This window comes from Bombina bombina, chromosome 1 (assembly GCF_027579735.1).
Source record: "Bombina bombina isolate aBomBom1 chromosome 1, aBomBom1.pri, whole genome shotgun sequence".
Taxonomy (NCBI): domain Eukaryota; kingdom Metazoa; phylum Chordata; class Amphibia; order Anura; family Bombinatoridae; genus Bombina; species Bombina bombina.
Genome location: NC_069499.1, coordinates 1,403,064,553 through 1,403,087,316, shown reverse-complemented (window position 1 = coordinate 1,403,087,316; position 22,764 = coordinate 1,403,064,553). Strand labels below are relative to the sequence as shown.

At 36.4% G+C, this 22,764-nt stretch overlaps 1 protein-coding gene across 1 annotated transcript in view; it reads right to left on the bottom strand.

Moving 5' to 3' along the window:
- Window positions 1-19,842, bottom strand: part of LY9 (lymphocyte antigen 9) — a 172,253-nt gene extending 152,411 nt beyond the window's left edge. The window contains exon 1 of the mRNA XM_053705164.1: window positions 19,727-19,842. Coding sequence (XP_053561139.1) covers window positions 19,727-19,763 — 37 coding nt within the window. The 5' untranslated portion in view covers window positions 19,764-19,842. The remainder of the gene's footprint in view (window positions 1-19,726) is intronic.
- Window positions 19,843-22,764: the final 2,922 nt, after the last annotated feature.

The window sequence follows — 22,764 nt, the reverse complement described above, 5'->3', positions numbered from 1 at the left end:
ATGAATTGCCCTTATACCTTCCTCAATGCATTGAAATATATGAGTAAAAAATGAACTCAAAAGCTTTTAACAATATTATTTCTTATGAATTCAAAGTTGTATACCTTCAGAAATTATTTTACCTTAATATATCAAAATATATTATTTATATATAGAGGTAGCCCTCAGTTTACGCCGGGGTTAGGTTCCAGAAGGAATGGTTGTAAATCGAAACCGTTGTAAATTGAAACCCAGTTTATAATGTAGGTCAATGGGAAGTGAGGGAGTTAGGTTCCAGGCCCCTCTCAAAATTGTCATAAGTAACTCCTAATACATTATTTTTAAAGCTTTGAAATGAAGCCTTTAAATGCTAAACAGCATTATAAACCTAATAAAATAATCACACAACACAGAATATATAATTAAACTAAGTTAAATGAACAAAACATTTGCTAAACAGCATTATAAACCTAATAAAATAATCACACAACACAGACTTCACTTGCATTTTTCTGCAAACAGTTCTTTCTATGCATTCCAATCTGGACTGATTTATAGACAGGAAGATCTTGTTCCTTTGAAATCTGCTCGATAGCTCAGGTCTGGTTAAACTGATTAATTTCAGCTTGCTTGGCTTTGCTGCAACACAAGCGGATAGCTCCACCTACTGGCTATTTTACTCAATGCACTGCTTCTCAATACTTTTCAATAGCAGTCACATGACTGGAAAAAAAGGTTGTTATTCTGAAACGGTGTAAATTGAACCGTTGTAAACCGAGGGCTACCTGTATATGCAATTGCATTTGTTTACACTTCTCCAATGTTAAACATCTAAGTGTACATTCTTGTCTAATATAGCAAAATACCCATGCACAAAATCGTATACTATATAATATAAAATAAATATCTCAAATACATTAAAGATACATTATAATGTGAAATTCAAAATTGTTAAAAGGTTTATAAAGATACCCTACCGGGATTCCATGAGTATCTAAAACATCATATATTATTGTTATTGGTTGCAAAAAAACTAAGATGTCATGTTTGTTAATTGTCTGAAGTTTTAGGGTTAAAGGGGAGGGATATTGGAATTAAGATCATAAACCAAAAACCTATTTAACACATTAATTATATCTGCTTGTGTATTAAATTACAGGCATTGCTTGACTACCCATGCATGGCCACATGCCTTACATGTGTGATTTCCACATTTGTAGTGGCCTATGCTGGTGAGCCAATGGCTTATGCCTATGTCTTTCTCTTTAACCATACTTGGCGAAAGATAATTTCCCAAATTGCGGTTTCGTTTAGGGACAAAGCAACAACCATATTTAAGCCATGTAATACAAGTCCCACTCTCCACTTCGCACCAATTTTGACTCAACACTTTTCACACCAATTATGACTCAAACTCCTAAATAACCCATGCACTAGTGAATTTTTCAACCACTTTTGATTGCAATATGCATAATCACATGATTTATGACATCAGCCAATCTGATTCAAATATACATTTTAAACTATCACTAACAAATCAAAATTAGACATGTGCACGGCTAAAAAATTCGGTTCGTTTTCGGTTCGGATCGATTCAGACTTTTCGAATTTCGTTTCGGATCGAATCGGATTCGGCAAAATTTGAATAAATTCGTTTTGGATTTATTCGGATCCGAATAAATTAGTTTTGGATTTATTCGGATTCGGCTGAATTCGGTTCTATTCCGTTCCGAAATTCGGTATGTTTTTAGTACACTAACACCCATTTAGTACACTAAGTCACTAACACCCATAAACTACCTATGAACCACTAAACCGAGGCCCCCCCACATCGCAAACCCTATAATAACATTATTTAACCCCTAATCTGCCGATCGGATATCGCCGCAACCTACATTATAGCTATTAACCCCTAATCTGCTGTCCCTAACACCGCCGACCCCTACATTATAGTTATTAACCCCTAATCTGCCTCCCCCAACGTCGCCGCAATCTAACTACAAGTATTAACCCCTAATCTGCTGACCCGATATCGCCGCCACCTACATTATAGCTATTAACCCCTAATCTGCTGTCCCTAACACCGCCGACCCCTACATTATAGTTATTAACCCCTAATCTGCCTCCCCCAACGTCGCCGCAATCTAACTACAAGTATTAACCCCTAATCTGCCGACCCGATATCGCCGCCGCCTACATTATAGCTATTAACCCCTAATCTGCTGTCCCTAACACCGCCGACCCCAACATTATAGTTATTAACCCCTAATCTGCCTCCCCCAACGTCGCCGCAATCTAACTACAAGTATTAACCCCTAATCTGCCGACCGAATATCGCCGCCGCCTACATTATAACTATTAACCCCTAATCTGCTGTCCCTAACACCGCCGACCCCTACATTATAGTTATTAACCCCTAATCTGCCCCCCCCAACGTCGCCGCAATCTAACTACAAGTATTAACCCCTAATCTGCCGACCTGATATCGCCGCCGCCTACATTATAACTATTAACCCCTAATCTGCTGTCCCTAACACCGCCGACCCCTACATTATAGTTATTAACCCCTAATCTGCCTCCCCCCAACGTCGCCACAATCTAACTACAAGTATTAACCCCTAATCTGCCGACCGCAAATCGCCGCCACTATAATAAATGTATTAACCCCTAAACCGCCGCACTCCCGCCTCGCAAACACTATAATACATTTTATTAACCCCTAATCTGCCCTCCCTAACATCGCCGCCACCTACCTACAATTATTAACCCCTAATCTCCCGCCCCCAACGTCGCCGCTACTATAATAAGGTTATTAACCCCTAAACCTAAGTCTAACCCTAACACTAACACCCCCTAACTTAAATATAATTTAAATAAAACGAAATAAGTTTACTATAGTTAAATAAATGAATCCTATTTAAAACTAAAGACTTAACTGTAAAATAAACCCTAAAATAGCTGCAATATAACTAATAGTTACATTGTAGCTATTTTAGGATTTATTTTTATTTTACAGGCAACTTTGTATTCATTTTAACTAGGTACAATAGTTATTAAATAGTTAATAACTATTTAATAACTACCTAGCTAAAATAAATACAAATTTACCTGTAAAATAAATCCTAACCTAAGTTACAATTACACCTAACACTACACTATCATTTAATTAATTAAATAAATGACTCATATTTAAAACTAAATACTTACCTGTAAAATAAACCCTAATATAGCTGCAATATAACTAATAGTTACATTGTAGCTATTTTAGCATTTATATTTATTTTACAGGCAACTTTGTATTTATTTTAACTAGGTACAATAGCTATTAAATAGTTATTGACTAATTAATAGCTACCTAGTTAAAATAATTACAAAATTACCTGTAAAATAAATCCTAACCTAAGTTACAATAAAACCTAACACTACACTATCATTAAATAAATTAACTACAAGTACCTACAATTATCTACAATTAAATAAACTAAAGTACAAACCCCCCCCACTAAATTACAAAAAATAAAAAACCACTAAATTACAAAAAATAAAAAAATATTACAAGAATTTTAAACTAATTACACCTAATCTAAGCCCCCTAATAAAATAACAAAGCCCCCCAAAATAAAAAAAAATGCCCTACCCTATACTAAATTACAAAAGTTAACAGCTCTATTACCTTACCAGCCCTGAACAGGGCCCTTTGCGGGGCATGCCCCAAAGAAAACAGCTCTTTTGCCTGTAAAAAAAAAACACAATCCCCCCCCCCCCCACATTACAACCCACCACCCACATACCCCTACTCTAACCCAAACCCCCCTTAAATAAACCTAACACTACCCCCCTGAAGATCTCCCTACCTTGAGTCGTGTTCACCCAGCCGGGCCGAAGTCTTCATCCGATGGGGCAGAAGAGGACATCCAGACCGGCAGAAGTCTTCATCCAAGCGGGGCAAGAAGAGGTCTTCCATCCATCAGAAAAGTACAAAAAAACAAACAAACACTAAATTAGCAAGAATAATAAAATATTACAATAATTTTAAACTAATTACACCTAATCTAAGCCCCCTACTAGCTATTAATATAGCTACAATATAACTAATAGTTACATTGTAGCTATTTTAGGATTTATATGTATTTTACAGGCAACTTTGTATTTATTTTAACTAGGTACAATAGCTATTAAATAGTTAATAACTACCTAGCTAAAATAAATACAAATTTACCTGTAAAATAAACCCTAACCTAAGTTACAATTACACCTAACACTACACTGTCATTAAATTAACTAAATAAATTAATCCTATATAAAACTAAATACTTACCTGTAAAATAAACCCTAATATAGCTACAATATAACTAATAGTTACATTGTAGCTATTTTAGCATTTATATTTATTTTACAGGCAACTTTGTATTTATTTTAACTAGGTACAATAGCTATTAAATAGATATTTACTGTTTAATAGCTACCTAGTTAAAATAATTACAAAATTAGCTGTAAAATAAATCCTAACCTAAGTTACTATTAAACCTAACACTACACTATCATTAAATAAATTAACTACAAGTACCTACAATTAAATACAATGAAATAAACTAAACTAAAGTACAAAAAAAACAAACACTAAATTACAAAAAATAAAAAAAATTACAAGAATTTTAAACTAATTACACCTAATCTAAGCCCCCTAATAAAATAACAAAGCCCCCCAAAATAAAAAAATGCCCTACCCTATACTAAATTACAAAAGTAATCAGCTCTATTACCTTACCAGCCCTGAACAGGGCCTTTTGCGGGGCATGCCCCAAAGAAAACAGCTCTTTTGCCTGTAAAAAAAAACACAATACCCCCCCCCCCCACATTACAACCCACCACCCACATACCCCTACTCTAACCCAAACCCCCCTTAAATAAACCTAACACTACCCCCCTGAAGATCTCTCTACCGTGTCTTCACCCAGCGGGCCGAAGTCTTCATCCGATCGGGCAGAAGAGGACATCCAGACCGGCAGAAGTCTTCATCCAAGCGGGGCAAGAAGAGGTCTTCCATCCATCAGAAGTCTTGATCCAGGCGGCATCTTCTCTGTTCATCCATCCGGAGCGGAGCGGCAGCATCCTGAAGACATCCCACGCAGAGCATCCTCTTCTTTCTTGATCCGACGACTAGGTGACTGTACCTTTAAGTGACGTCATCCAAGATGGCGTCCCTTGAATTCCGATTGGCTGATAGGATTCTATCAGCCAATCGGAATTAAGGTAGGAAAAATCTGATTGGCTGATTCAATCAGCCAATCAGATTCAAGTTCAATCCGATTGGCTGATCCAATCAGCCAATCAGATTGAGCTCGCATTCTATTGGCTGATCGGAACAGCCAATAGAATGCAAGGTCAATCTGATTGGCTGATTCCATCAGCCAATCGGATTGAACTTGAATCTGATTGGCTGATTGAATCAGCCAATCAGATTTTTCCTACCTTAATTCCGATTGGCTGATAGAATCCTATCAGCCAATCGGAATTCAAGGGACGCCATCTTGGATGACGTCACTTAAAGGTACAGTCACCTAGTCGTCGGATCAAGAAAGAAGAGGATGCTCTGCGTGGGATGTCTTCAGGATGCTGCCGCTCCGCTCCGGATGGATGAACAGAGAAGATGCCGCCTGGATCAAGACTTCTGATGGATGGAAGACCTCTTCTTGCCCCGCTTGGATGAAGACTTCTGCCGGTCTGGATGTCCTCTTCTGCCCGATCGGATGAAGACTTCGGCCCGCTGGGTGAAGACACGGTAGAGAGATCTTCAGGGGGGTAGTGTTAGGTTTATTTAAGGGGGGTTTGGGTTAGAGTAGGGGTATGTGGGTGGTGGGTTGTAATGTGGGGGGGGGTATTGTGTTTTTTTTTACAGGCAAAAGAGCTGTTTTCTTTGGGGCATGCCCCCGCAAAAGGCCCTTTTAAGGGCTGGTAAGGTAATAGAGCTGATTACTTTTGTAATTTAGTATAGGGTAGGGCATTTTTTTATTTTGGGGGGCTTTGTTATTTTATTAGGGGGCTTAGATTAGGTGTAATTAGTTTAAAATTCTTGTAATTTTTTTATTTTTTGTAATTTAGTGTTTGTTTTTTTTGTACTTTAGTTTAGTTTATTTCATTGTATTTAATTGTAGGTACTTGTAGTTAATTTATTTAATGATAGTGTAGTGTTAGGTTTAATAGTAACTTAGGTTAGGATTTATTTTACAGGTAATTTTGTAATTATTTTAACTAGGTAGCTATTAAACAGTAAATATCTATTTAATAGCTATTGTACCTAGTTAAAATAAATACAAAGTTGCCTGTAAAATAAATATAAATGCTAAAATAGCTACAATGTAACTATTAGTTATATTGTAGCTATATTAGGGTTTATTTTACAGGTAAGTATTTAGTTTCATATAGGATTAATTTATTTAGTTAATTTAATGACAGTGTAGTGTTAGGTGTAATTGTAACTTAGGTTAGGGTTTATTTTACAGGTAAATTTGTATTTATTTTAGCTAGGTAGTTATTAAATAGTTATTAACTATTTAATAGCTATTGTACCTAGTTAAAATAAATACAAAGTTGCCTGTAAAATACATATAAATCCTAAAATAGCTACAATGTAACTATTAGTTATATTGTAGCTATATTAATAGCTAGTAGGGGGCTTAGATTAGGTGTAATTAGTTTAAAATTATTGTAATATTTTATTATTTTTGCTAATTTAGTGTTTGTTTGTTTTTTTGTACTTTTCTGATGGATGGAAGACCTCTTCTTGCCCCGCTTGGATGAAGACTTCTGCCGGTCTGGATGTCCTCTTCTGCCCCATCGGATGAAGACTTCGGCCTGGCTGGGTGAACACGACTCAAGGTAGGGAGATCTTCAGGGGGGTAGTGTTAGGTTTATTTAAGGGGGGTTTGGGTTAGAGTAGGGGTATGTGGGTGGTGGGTTGTAATGTGGGGGGGGGATTGTGTTTTTTTTTTTACAGGCAAAAGAGCTGTTTTCTTTGGGGCATGCCCCGCAAAGGGCCCTGTTCAGGGCTGGTAAGGTAATAGAGCTGTTAACTTTTGTAATTTAGTATAGGTTAGGGCATTTTTTTTATTTTGGGGGGCTTTGTTATTTTATTAGGGGGCTTAGATTAGGTGTAATTAGTTTAAAATTCTTGTAATATTTTTTATTTTTTGTAATTTAGTGGGGGGGGGGGGTTTGTACTTTAGTTTAGTTTTTTTAATTGTATTTAATTGTAGGTACTTGTAGTTAATTTATTTAATGATAGTGTAGTGTTAGGTTTAATTGTAACTTAGGTTAGGATTTATTTTACAGGTAATTTTGTAATTATTTTAACTAGGTAGCTATTAAATAGTCAATATCTATTTAATAGCTATTGAACCTAGTTAAAATGAATACAAAGTTGCCTGTACAATAAATATAAATGCTAAAATAGCTACAATGTAACTATTAGTTATATTGCAGCTATATTAGGGTTTATTTTACAGGTAAGTCTTTAGTTTTATATAGGATTAATTTATTTAGTTAATTTAATGATAGTGTAGTGTTAGGTGTAATTGTAACTTAGGTTATGATTTATTTTACAGGTAAATTTGTATTTATTTTAGCTAGGTAGTTATTAAATAGTTATTAACTATTTAATAACTATTGTACCTAGTTAAAATAAATACAAAGTTGCCTGTAAAATACATATAAATCCTAAAATAGCTACAATGTAACTATTAGTTATATTGAAGCTATATTAATAGCTAGTAGGGGGCTTAGATTAGGTGTAATTAGTTTAAAATTATTGTAATATTTTATTATTTTTGGTAATTTAGTGTTTGTTTGTATTTTGGTACTTGTATGATGGATGGAAGACCTCTTCTTGCCCCGCTTGGATGAAGACTTCTGCCGGTCTGGATGTCCTCTTCTGCCCCATCGGATGAAGACTTCGGCCCGGCTGGGTGAACACGACTCAAGGTAGGGAGATCTTCAGGGGGGTAGTGTTAGGTTTATTTAAGGGGGGTTTGGGTTAGAGTAGGGGTATGTGGGTGGTGGGTTGTAATGTGGGGGGGGGGATTGTGTTTTTTTTTTACAGGCAAAAGAGCTGTTTTCTTTGGGGCATGCCCCGCAAAGGGCCCTGTTCAGGGCTGGTAAGGTAATAGAGCTGTTAACTTTTGTAATTCAGTATAGGGTAGGGCATTTTTTTTTATTTTGGGGGGCTTTGTTATTTTATTAGGGGGCTTAGATTAGGTGTAATTAGTTTAAAATTCTTGTAATATTTTTTTATTTTTTGTAATTTAGTGGTTTTTTATTTTTTGTAATTTAGTGGGGGGGTTTTGTACTTTAGTTTATTTAATTGTAGATAATTGTAGGTACTTGTAGGTAATTTATTTAATGATAGTGTAGTGTTAGGTTTTATTGTAACTTAGGTTAGGATTTATTTTACAGGTAATTTTGTAATTATTTTAACTAGGTAGCTATTAATTAGTCAATAACTATTTAATAGCTATTGTACCTAGTTAAAATAAATACAAAGTTGCCTGTAAAATAAATATAAATGCTAAAATAGCTACAATGTAACTATTAGTTATATTGCAGCTATATTAGGGTTTATTTTACAGGTAAGTATTTAGTTTTAAATATGATTCATTTATTTAATTAATTTAATGATAGTGTAGTGTTAGGTGTAATTGTAACTTAGGTTAGGATTTATTTTACAGGTAAATTTGTATTTATTTTAGCTAGGTAGTTATTAAATAGTTATTAACTATTTAATAGCTATTGTACCTAGTTAAAATAAATACAAAGTTGCCTGTAAAATAAATATAAATGCTAAAATAGCTACAATGTAACTATTAGTTATATTGCAGCTATATTAGGGTTTATTTTACAGGTAAGTATTTAGTTTTAAATATGATTCATTTATTTAATTAATTTAATGATAGTGTAGTGTTAGGTGTAATTGTAACTTAGGTTAGGATTTATTTTACAGGTAAATTTGTATTTATTTTAGCTAGGTAGTTATTAAATAGTTATTAACTATTTAATAACTATTGTACCTAGTTAAAATAAATACAAAGTTGCCTGTAAAATAAAAATAAATCCTAAAATAGCTACAATGTAACTATTAGTTATATTGCAGCTATCTTAGGGTTTATTTTACAGGTAAGTCTTTAGTTTTAAATAGGATTCATTTATTTAACTATAGTAAATTTATTTCGTTTTATTTAAATTATATTTAAGTTAGGGGGTGTTAGTGTTAGGGTTAGACTTAGGTTTAGGGGTTAATAACCTTATTATAGTAGCGGCGACGTTGGGGGTGGGAGATTAGGGGTTAATAATTGTAGGTAGGTGGCGGCGATGTTAGGGAGGGCAGATTAGGGGTTAATAAAATGTATTATAGTGTTTGCGAGGCGGGAGTGCGGCGGTTTAGGGGTTAATACATTTATTATAGTGGCGGCGATTTGCGGTCGGCAGATTAGGGGTTAATACTTGTAGTTAGATTGTGGCGATGTTGGGGGGGGGCAGATTAGGGGTTAATAACTATAATGTAGGGGTCGGCGGTGTTAGGGACAGCAGATTAGGGGTTAATAGCTATAATGTAGGCGGCGGCGATATCGGGTCGGCAGATTAGGGGTTAATACTTGTAGTTAGATTGCGGCGACGTTGGGGGGGGGCAGATTAGGGGTTAATAACTATAATGTAGGGGTCGGCGGTGTTAGGGACAGCAGATTAGGGGTTAATAGCTATAATGTAGGCGGCGGCGATATTCGGTCGGCAGATTAGGGGTTAATACTTGTAGTTAGATTGCGGCGACGTTGGGGGGGGCAGATTAGGGGTTAATAACTATAATGTAGGGGTCGGCGGTGTTAGGGACAGCAGATTAGGGGTTAATAGCTATAATGTAGGCGGCGGCGATATCGGGTCGGCAGATTAGGGGTTAATACTTGTAGTTAGATTGCGGCGACGTTGGGGGGGGCAGATTAGGGGTTAATAACTATAATGTAGGGGTCGGCGGTGTTAGGGACAGCAGATTAGGGGTTAATAGCTACAATGTAGGCGGCGGCGATATCGGGTCGGCAGATTAGGGGTTAATACTTGTAGTTAGATTGCGGCGACGTTGGGGGGGGGCAGATTAGGGGTTAATAACTATAATGTAGGGGTCGGCAGTGTTAGGGACAGCAGATTAGGGGTTAATAGCTATAATGTAGGCGGCGATATTCGGTCGGCAGATTAGGGGTTAATACTTGTAGTTAGATTGCGGCGACGTTGGGGGAGGCAGATTAGGGGTTAATAACTATAATGTAGGGGTCGGCGGTGTTAGGGACAGCAGATTAGGGGTTAATAGTTATAATGTAGGTGGCGGCGATATCGGGTCGGCAGATTAGGGGTTAATACTTGTAGTTAGATTGCTGCGACGTTGGGGGGGGGCAGATTAGTGGTTAATAACTATAATGTAGGGGTCGGCGGTGTTAGGGACAGCAGATTAGGGGTTAATAGTTATAATGTAGGTGGCGGCGATATCGGGTCGGCAGATTAGGGGTTAATACTTGTAGTTAGATTGCGGCGACGTTGGGGGGGGCAGATTAGGGGTTAATAACTATAATGTAGGGGTCGGCGGTGTTAGGGACAGCAGATTAGGGGTTAATAGTTATAATGTAGGTGGCGGCGATATTCGGTCGGCAGATTAGGGGTTAATAAAATAATGCAGGTGTCAGCGATAGCGGAGGCAGCAGATTAGGGGTTAATAAGTGTCAGATTAGGGGTGTTTAGAGACTCGGGGTACATGTTAGGGTGTTAGGTGCAGACTTAGTGTTTCCCCATAGGAAACAATGGGGCTGCGGTGTTAGTTTTTTTTCAGCCGAAACTCCCATTGTTTCCTATGGGGAAATGCCGAATTTTAACGAGCTAATTCGGATTTATTCGGAGATACGGCAGCTATTTCGGATTCATTCGGTAGATTCGGAAGTATTTTAATTCGGAAATCCGAATCGATCCGAATCTCCGAATTTACCGAATTTACCGAATTTCCGAATTAATCCGAAACGAACCGCACATGTCTAATCAAAATGCTCAATACTTGTGTCATTGATCACTCATCAGAACTTGTAAGTGCCATTTGTTACATTGTGTATTATATTTTGAAAGTTTGTATATGTGAAATTAGAATTAAAGATAAACATTGATGCTGACATTAGGACACACAGTGTAATATTTTAGACACTGATTTTAAAATTCGAATTGATGTTTGATTCAATATAATCTTAAACTAATAGCTCAAAAGGATAGCCCACCTAACATTAAACTGTCATGATTCAGATACAGCAGAAATTAAAACCACCTCTTTACTGTCATGATATTTTCAGTGTATATCTTCTTTCTCTTGAATTTTTTTTTCAGTAAGAAATGTCATCTTATATGCCAGCCCATTTTTTATAACAACTGTGAAGGAGTGCTTTTTAAAACTAGATTGCAATCAGGAGGGGATACACAGGTACAGAGAGAAAACTGGCCCAGCTCTTAAAATATTGATTGATTGCAAATACTGTACATATGACACCCTGATTACATGTTATATTTGCAATTATTGCTGCTCAGAATAATAATACATTTACACTATATACATATAGTATAAGGAATATGTACAAGCATTAATAATCATTGATATAAAAAAATATGAGATAAAAGCATATCATGACTTCTAGAAATACAAATACACATTAATTTATGTGAAGTATCATATAACAGATTTTTTTTGTATAACAAATAATTATAAAAATAACTTTCTATGAGATATTGTTCGTTGAGGTATAAATGTAGCTATTTCTTGGACATTAACAGTTGAAAAATAAAAGATTAGCTTTAGAGAAATGTTCTTGTTCATGGACAGTAATGAAATGGTTTAAATAAAGTTGGGAAAAACCTGAATACCTGCGACTTTGATGACTGTTAGTTAACACCAGTCCAATGCTCTTTGCATCGTACTTGATGCGTGTGTTTTTGACGGCTTTTTTGATAAATAAGGGTATCGTATTCAGATCCACATCAGCAATGTCTGGCAAGCGTATTGACCCGGCAAATGCAGTGAGACTGACGCTTTGATAAATTGACCCCGAAGTATTAGACCCTGATCAAATTAATTAAAAATTAGAAATAAAAAGGTAAAATCCTTTTAAAATGCAAATACATATTGAAATACATTTTACAGTGGTATTTTGGAATTGAGCACAAACATTTGTAATATGATTGCAAATAGTGCGCTAATAGAGGCCTATTTATCAAGCTGTCAACCGCAAATACTCTTGAATTCCGCAGCGTAATTGTGGCGAGCTTGATTCCCCTTATTTATCAAAGCCACCAGACCGGCAAAAGTTGAAATTGGTGACGTAACATACAATCCGCCGGTCTCAGTCCGACACAGAACGATGCTTACATCATTACAGATGTTTTGAATACAAATTCAGCACTATCTGACTACTTTTGCAAGTTATCAAACTCCTAACAGGTACGCTCGCCACTATACCAGCCCAGCGTACCTTGTTTTCAATTTGGGGCCCTGGAGGCGGCGGATGCCATAGGAATCAATGGGAGTCTGAAAGCAGCGAAAGCTTGTGTTCGCTGCTGCCCGATATCCCATTGATTCCTATGGGAAAATAAAAGTTATGTTTACACCTAACATCCTAACATGTACCCCGAGTCTAAACACCCTTAATCTGCCACCCTGACATCGCCGTCACCTACATAATGTTATTAACCCCTATCCCGCCGCTCCCCGACACCGCCGACACTAAATAAAGTTATAAATCCCTATCCCGCTGCTCCCGGACCGCACTGACACCTACATTATACTTATTAACCCCTAATCTTCTGCCCCCTACACCGCCGACACCTACATTATGTTATTAACCCCTAATCTGCTGCCCCAACACTGCCGCCACCTACATACAAGTATTAACCCCTATCCCGCCGCTCCCGGAGCCCACCGCAACTAAAAAGTTATTAACCCCTAAACTCCTGGCCTCCCACATCAGTACCACTTACTAAACCTATTAACCCCTAAACCGCCAGCCCCCCACATCGACATAAACTAAATTAACCTATTAACCCCTAAACCTAACAATCCGCTAACTTTATATTAAATATTAACTCATCCCTATCTTATAATAAATGTAAACTTACCTTTAGATTTAAATTAAACTATATTAAACTATTAATTAACCTACCCTAACTATTATACTAAGATTACATTAAACTATATTAAATTAATAATTAATCTACCCTATTATACTAAAATTACAATAAACTATATTAAACTATTAATTAATCTACCCTAACTGTTATACTAAAATTACATTAAACTACAAATTAAATTAAATATATTATATATTCAAAAACCTAACCCTACTCCAATAATTTAAATCTACTATTACAAATTACAAAGTTACAAAAACTAACAACTAAGTTACAAAAAATAACAAACACTGTTACAAAAAAATAAACACTACGTTACAAAAAAAAAATAAACACTAAGTTACACAAAATAAAAAATAGATCAAATATTTAAACTAATTACACCTAATCTAAAAGCCCTATGAAAATAAAAAATCCCTCCCAAAATAAAAAAAAACCCTAGCCTACAATAAACTGCCAATAGCCCTTAAAAGGGCCTTTTGCAGGACATTGCCCCAAATAAATCAGCTCTTTTACCTGTAAATAAAAAATACAAATACTCCCCAACAGTAAAACCCACCACCCACACAACCAAACCCCCAAATAAAAACCTAATCTAAAAAACCTAAGCTCCCCATTGCCCTGAAAAGGGCATTTGTATGGACATTGCCATTAAAAGGACATTTAGCTCTTTTCCAAAAGCCCAAACCCTAATCTAAAATTAAAACCCACCCAATAAACTCTTAAAAAAGTCTAACACTAACCCCAAAGATCCACTTACAGTTTCTGAAGAGCCGACATCCATCCTCAACAAAGCGGCAGAATTCCTCATCGAAGCTGGCAGAAGTCTTCCTCCAAGCGGGCCGAAGTCTTCATCCAAGCCAGCAGAAGTCTTCATCCATCTGGCACGGAGAGGCATCATCTTCAAGACATCCAGCGCGGAGCATCCTCTTCTGACGACGTCTTCTTCCGAATGAAGGTTCCTTTAAATGACATCATCCAAGATGGCGTCCCTTAGATTCCAATTGGCTGATAGATTTCTATCAGCCAATTGGAATTAAGGTTGAAAAAATCCTATTGGCTGTTGCAATCAGCCAATTCTATTGGCTGATTGGAATAGCCAATAGAATGCGAGCTCAATCCTATTGGCTGATTGGATCAGCCAATAGGATGAAAGCTCAATCCTATTGGCTGATTGCAACAGCCAATAGGATTTTTTACCATAGTGCGCACTATTTTTTTGCTCAAGGTCACACAAAGGATAACACCCTGTACAATATCGATTGCACTCTGTTTGTAATCTATCCCTTGAATGATTCAAAAAGCATTTAAAGCTTTATTGTTTTGCAAGCACAGGAAGGATTTATTGAAAAGCCTTCATGAATGTAATCTGGCCAATTAGTAACAAATGCTCCTACACATATAAACCAATCAGTGTACAGCGTGCAAGAGTGTCAGGGTTTTGTATTCTATGGAATGCACTCCAGTCTGTCTACACTACAATGTAACACTGTAATATTGGGGTTGAATACAAATGATCCACATTGTGATCAAAGTTACAGTGATACATAAAGTAACAGTAATATAATATCTTAGGCCTAGATTTAGAGTTCTGCGGTAGCCGTCAAAAGCAGCGTTAAGGGCTCCTAACACTGCTTTTGGCCACCCGCTGGTATTTAGAGTCAGACAGGAAAGGGTCTAACGCTCACTTTCAAGCCGCGACTTTTCCATACCGCAGATCCCTTTACGCCAATTGCGTATCTTATCTTTTCAATGGGATCTTCCTAACGCCAGTATTTAGAGTCTTGGCTGAAGTGAGCAGTAGACCCTCTACCGACAAGACTCCAGCCGCAGAAAAAAGTCAGTAAAAGAGCTTTCTGGGCTAACGCTGGTTTATAAAGCTCTTAACTACTGTGCTCTAAAGTACACTAACAGCCATAAACTACCTATGTACCCCTAAACCGAGGTCCCCCCACATCGCCGCCACTATAATAAAAATTTTTAACCCCTAATCTGCCGACCGCACACCGCCGCCACCTACATTATCCCTATGAACCCCAAATCTGCTGCCCCTAACATCGCCGACACCTACATAATATTTATTAACCCCTAATCTGCCCCCCCAACGTCGCCGTTACCTACACTTATTAACCCCTAATCTGCCGACCCGACCTCGCCGCTACTCTAATAAATGTATTAACCCCTAAACCGCCGCACTCCCGCCTCGCAAACCCTATAATAAATAGTATTAACCCCTAATATGCCCTCCCTAACATTGCCGCCACCTAACTTCAAGTATTAACCCCTAATCTGCCGACCGGACCTCGCCGCTACTATAATAAATGTATTAACCCCTAAAGCTAAGTCTAACCCTAACTAACACCCCCCTAAATTAAATATAATTTTAATCTAACAAAATAAATTAAATCTTATTAACTAACGTATTCCTATTTAAAACTAAATACTTATCTGTAAAATAAACCCTAATATAGCTACAATATAACAAGTAATTATATTGTAGCTATTTCAGGATTTATATTTATTTTACAGGCAACTTTGTATTTATTTTAACTAGGTACAATAGCTATTAAATAGTTATTAACTATGTAATAGCTACCTAGTTAAAATAATTACAAAATTACCTGTAAAATAAATCCTAAAATAGCTACTATATAATTATTTGTTATATTGTAGCTATATTAGGGTTTATGTTACAGGTAAGTATTTAGTTTTAAAAAGGAAGACTTTAGTTAATAAGATTTAATTTATTTCATTAGATTAAAATTATATTTAATTTAGGGGGGTGTTAGGGTTAGACTTAGCTTTAGGGGTTAATACATTTATTATAGTACCGGCGAGGTCCGGTCGGCAGATTAGGGATTAATACTTGAAGTTAGGTGGCGGCGATGTTAGGGAGGGCAGATTAGGGGTTAATAATATTTATTATAGTGTTTGTGAGGCGGGAGTGCGGCGGTTTAGGGGTTAATACATTTATTAGAGTAGCGCCGAGGTCCGGTCGGCAGATTAGGGAGGGGTTAATAAGTGTAGGTAAGGTAGCGGCGACGTTGGGGGGGCAGATTAGGGGTTAATAAATATTATGTAGGTGTCGGCGATGTTAGGGACAGCAGATTAGGGGTACATAGGTATAATGTAGGTTGCGGCGGTGTACGGAGCGGCAGATTAGGGGTTAATTGTGTAATGCAGGTGTCAGCGATAGCGGGGGCGGCAGATTAGTGGTTAATATGTGTAAGGTTAGGGGTGTTTAGACTCAGGGTTCATGTTAGGGTGTTAGGTGCAGACTTAGAAACTGTTTACCCATAGGAAACAATGGGGCTGCGTTAGGAGCTGAACGCTGCTTTTTTGCAGGTGTTAGGTTTTTTTTCAGCCCAAACTGCCCCATTGTTTCCTATGGGGGAATCATGCACGAGCACGTTTTTCCAGCTAGCCACTACCGTAAGCAACGCTGGTATTGAGGGTTGAAGTGGCGGTAAATTCGGCTTAACGCTCCCTTTTTGGAGCCTAACGCAGCCCTTCAGAGAACTCTCAATACCAGCGTTGTTTAGAAGCAGCGCTATAAAAAAAAAACGTGTAGCTAATGCACCCCTTTGGCCGCAAAACTCTAAATCTAGGTGTTATTTATTAAACGGCTGGTGGATTTATGTTCTGCATCATGTAAAACCATGCATAATGGATATTATATAATATGAGTCGTCCCCACCTATGACTTGCGGTCAACAATGTCCTTCAATGTATTTTAGTTTATCTTTCCAGCAATCCTTTATTACTCCTTAACTGCAACACATATTTCTAGCTATCTGGATCCAATTCATTTTGTTCATGAGCCATTCTGCATATTTGTGTAAAATTTATCTTTTTAAATAATTGATAAGGGTCCCCAAAACAGTGCTCCTAATAATGGATTTAATACAATTTTTCACTCCTACTTAAGTAAAGGTGTGCAGCATTCATATTTATATATAATATTATATATTTTTCTTGGTTTAAAAATATGTTGGGTCTGACAAAATAATTGTTGAACTTTGCATTTTTTTACTCCTCCTTTACACCTCTAATCTGGGAGTACAGGCAGTTGTTGATAATAATAATAATACACTGTACACAGGCTTTTCTGTCAATCAATTTAAAGTTATTAAAGTTTAAGAAAATATGTTTTTTTCAGTTTATGGGCAAGATTACAAATGGAGCACACTTTTATTTTTCTAACACTCGCTGCTTTAACCCCTAAAAACTGCCTAGTGCAGTAGTTTTTAAGGGAAAAAACTAAAAGACCCTTCATTTTGAGGGCATTTGGGGCACTTTTAGAAAATTAACCTTAGATCGGATCTCTTGTTAATATTATGAGCGCTAATTGCTACCGCAAGCTTGCGATAGCAATAACCAGCCACTTGTAATGGCTGGTTATTTGTTGCTCACCTGCAAACGGGCAAATTTGCCGTTTGCAGGTGCGCAAATCCGTGATAAATTAGCGATCCACTTGCAATCTAGCCCTATATGGGAAAGTTTCTTAAAACAGTATTTGGGATGCCATTAGCCCACTATAGACTCTATAATGTTTTTAAGAGAATTTCTAAACGTATTCACTAACCCTGTGTGTTAATTAAAAATATTTTAAAAGCCAATGCATCCCTTATATATAACCCCTAATACAATTTATTGAATTTGTTTGAACCTTAAAACCCAGTAACAAGCTTTGTGGCTAAAATTATTTAAGCAAGTACCTTAAAATAGATTCTAAATTATATCCTAGCACTATTCCTGTAAAATAATCTTAAAATGTGTCAACATTCTATATAGAACTGTCACTTTAAAACACAAAATTATCAAATAGTTCTTTTTCCATTGATGTGGGTCTGTATACCAAGAAAATAAATTGAAATCAATGAGCAGCTTACATGAAAATGCCTAAATTCACAAGAAGATGTTGGTATTTAATTTTGGGGCGTAAATACCAATTTGAATTCGTTTGATCCTTAAAACCCAGTAACAAATTTTGTGGCTAAAATAATTTAAGCAAGTACCTTAAAATAGATTCTAAAGTATATCCTAGCTTGATTCCTGTAAAGCAATCTTAAAATTTGTCAATTTTCTATATAGAATTGTCACTTTAAAACATAAAAGTATTAAATAGTTATTTTTCCATTGATGTGGGTCTGTATACCAAGAAAATAAATTGAAATCAATGAGCAGCTTACATGAAAATGCCTAAATTCACAAGAAGATGTTGGTATTTAATTTTGGGGCGTCAATAACAAAGAAATAGCTACATATAAAAATACAGTTTTAGAACCATGATCTGAGATGTTTAATCAGTTTACTTTGCTCTTTTTTTCCCCTGTTTTATATATTGGATCACAATTAAAAGAAATCATTCATAACTGAAAACTTTGCAAATAAATTTCACTTGATTTGTATAGTTTAGAAGAAAGACAGAGAAAGAGAGAGAGAGAGAGAGAGAGAGAGAGAGAGAAATAGAGAGAGAGAGAAAGAGAGCAAGAGAAAGAGATAAAGAGAGAGGGAGAGAGAGCAAGAGAGAGATAGAGAGAGATAGAGAGAGAGAGAGAGAGAGAAAAGAGCGAGAGAGAGAGAAAGAGAAAAGAGCGAGAGAGAGAGAAAGAAGTGAGAGAGAGGGAGAGTGAAATAAAGAGAAAAGAGAGAGATAGATGATATAGATAAATAGAGAGAAAGAGAGAGAGAGAGAGAGAGAGAGAGAGAGAGACAGAGGATGAGAGAGAGAGTGATAGTGGGAGAGAGATAGACAGAAAGAGGGAGAGAGAGAGAACAGAGAGGTAGAGTGAGAAAGAGGGAGAGAGAGAAAGAGAGAAGAGAGAGATAGACAGAAAGAGGGAGAGAGAGAGAAAAATAGAAAGGGACATTCAGTGTAAACTATTCATACTTGGTAAACTATCCTGAGGCTATATTTCCCTTTAAATTAATTAATAAAGTAAAAAGAGGAAAAAGTTTATCATTTAGTAGAAACGCAAGAAAAAAAGGATCATTTTCTGAAGAGCAAGGGTTAAAAATATAATAACATGTGAAAGCTCAATTTTGCATAAAATATATAAATACAGTAGATGGGTTTATGTTTCCAGTGAAAATGGTTAGAAAGAATAAAAAAAAAAAAGACTATTATGCCTAAGAAAGATAATATGATGACTATATATCCACAAATGTTTTTCGCTACAGCAAAAATCCTGTTTTAAAAAAAATAATTTCAATATGTTTATCTTGGTCAGCTTGAATTATTTATCTCTGCTGGAAGACTATTCAATGAAGGCACAACCTTTTTATAAATAAGTACTTCATCACATATTCACATTGCATATCCATAATCCATCTTTCTCTTGTTCATCTCTTGGTTTCAATGTATAAACTATGGGGTCAATTTATTAATGTGCGAGTGGACATGATACGATGTAGTGTATCATGTTCGCGGCACATCGATAAATGCCGACGGCATACGCTTCAGAGCAGGCAGACAGAAAAATATATAATACTATATATAAATTTTACAAAATGATGCTTCTGTAATGTTCCACTTGCATAAGACACTTACCACAAACAGCAAATAAAAGGAGAAAACGGCAACCCATTCTTTATAAAGAATTCCACCTGTCTAGTGTTTCCTGCCTTTTGTAGTTTCCACGCACTTTGCAGTCACTTGCTCGTCTGAAGTTCAGTGCTTTCGTTTGCAAGTTATAAGGACTTCACAAAAGCAGGAAGGCATCTCATTAGTTTAATACATTCAGCTAGCCTAGATTCAAATAGAACATTAATGAATGAGCTGTGACTCAGAGGGAGATAATCTTTCCACTGCAGGATGTGCTAAGTGAGAAAGAAAAGAATATGATTAATGCACTAAAAAGCTAATATTCCAACATATATTAACACGACCACTCAATGAGGCACACATCCATGTTTGTATAGTGTCAAAAGCGAGTCATCCTATTTATTAAATATGATTGTCATAGAAAAAAGAGTACTACTGTGTTAGCAAAAAATAAAAGTAGTGTACATGATATTAAAAATTCTTGAATAAACATTGGCATATCATCCAGAAGGACCCTATATTGAGCTTAGGTCTGGATGATAGACCATGTATAATATACAAAAGGAATAAGGATCTAAAACATTTCTTGGCCCCCTCAAAACTTCGACCCATTAAGAGCTAGATTACAAGTGGTGCTCTAACCGTTACTCGCAAGTGATAAGGAGTGTATTGTGGATCTTTGCATGCGTTGAAAGTAAACGCGTTTGCTTGAGTGCAATTGAATTTAATGTGCATCGTTATATAGACTTTATATATATATATATATATATATATATATATATATATATATAGTGCATTGTAGGCCTTTGCAGTGAAGTAGCTAAAAACATGTAAAATCATATTTATTTTTTCAATATTCATATTTATTAAAGTATTTAACTGTGTATGTATTGTAAATATTTCACATTCCAATGTTCTTCACATAGGGGAATATGTTCTAAGTATGATTAAATATATATTCCTAAATATATCTGTATATATCTGTACTTATATATAATCATCTCTATATATGGTATAGATATATATTTTACCAAAAAAACATTACTGTATATCAAATAGAACATATTCTCCTTTGTGAAGAACATTGGGATTTGAAATATTAATATTTCATACCGGGTTAGAATACTTGGGAAAATGCTATCGGGTTTGCATGTGGGTATGGGTGGGATTTTTTATTTTTTTTTGCGATCCATTGAAGCCTGTGGTGGAATATGTTAACGCATTCCACTTTTTGCGGAGTTGGGTTAGCGCTTGTGCGTAAGCTTTTTACTTTCAACTTGTAATATGGGAGCTACCTAACGAGCAAAAAAACGTACTCCTAGCAAAGTTAACATGCAAGCGGGAGCAGTAATTTGTGCTCCACTCGTAATACAGCCCTTAAATGAATAATAATGATTTAAATTGGTTAGTTCCCCTGAAAGGGACATTTATCTGTAAAAAAAACGTGTCCACATGTGATGAGAAAGGTCACATTTGATAATTCCCATAGGACTAAGGGGCATATTTATCAAGCTCCGTATGGAGCTTGAAGCCCAGTGTTTCTGGCGAGCCTGGACCATTGCTCCATAACCTGTCCGCCTGCTCTGAGACGGCAGACAGACATCGCCGAAAATCAACCCGATCCAATACGATCGAGGTTGATTGACACCCCCTGCTGGCGGCCAATCTGCAGGGGCCGGCGTTGCACCAGCAGTTTACAAGAACTGCTGATGCAATGATAAATGCCGACACATCGGATCATGTCCACTCACATATTAATAAATAGGCGCCTAAATCTTATAGTATTAGCTATAGGAAGACGTGTGACTCTACTTATGTTGTCTATCAACTGATTTGCCCATGTAATATGATTTACATTGGACGCACAAAAAGAAAAATTTAAACTAGGTGCTATGAACACATACGTAAAATCTCTAAAGGGGAGGCGTAACATAGTGTAGTTGAACACTTTAAAGAGTTTCTTCAAATATATGCTAGTGGGTTAAAAATCAAAGTGATTAATTGGATCCCTCCTCCTAGAAGTGGACAGAATAGGTTGATGTCTTTAAGAAAACGTTAATCCTATTAGATAAAAGAACTCAATAGTTTACAGCCACATGGGCTAAATGTGGATCTTGACATTATAGCCTTTATGTATGAAATATTTTATATGATCTATAGATCCATTATTCTTGCCATTTCTAGTCTAGTATCTTTATAATCATTGTAAATATACTTTTGGGATGTTTTGCATTCTTTTTTTAATTAAAAAATAATAATAATTAGTTTTAGGTATCTCTAATAGCTAGAATATTCATTTGTGTACATATATATGTATGTTTTAATGTCTAAAGTGGATAGAAAATGGACTAGTGCCTACTTAAATTACCTTTGGCCTGAGGGGGGTGATGACTAGTAACCACCAATAGAAGCCTAAGTATGAAATTGATAATGACCCCAGGCGCCTAACCAAACCGGTGGCAAAGGCAGTGAAGCAAATACAAAGAATAAATAAAATCACTTATTTGTTAATAAAATAATACTAATACAATAGTCATGGATCCATGCTACTAATACAAGGACAATTTAAAACATACACATATGATTACACAATGAAGAAATAATGATAAAAACAATGGTAAAAATAGTTAAAGTACAATAGATGTCGACAAATAAATAGTGATGTCGCGAACAGTTCGCCGGAGAACAGTTCCCGGCGATCTTAGCTTGTTTGCGTTCGCCGCGGCGGGCGAACATATGCAATGTTCGATCCGCCCCCTATTCGTCATCATTGAGGAAACTTTGACCCTGTATCTCACAGTCTGCAAACACATTTCAGCCAATCAGCAGCAGACACTCCCTCCCAGACCCTCCCAGCTCCTGGGCAGCAGCCATTTTAGATTCATTCTGATCCTGCATTCTTAGTGAGAGGAGGGTTAGTGCTGCTGCTGGTGATTTTATAGGGGAATTGATAGCTAGGCTAGTGTATTCAGTGTCCACTACAGTCCTGAAGTACTCATCTGATCTCTGCTGTAAGAACAGCACCCCAAAAAGCCCTTTTTAAG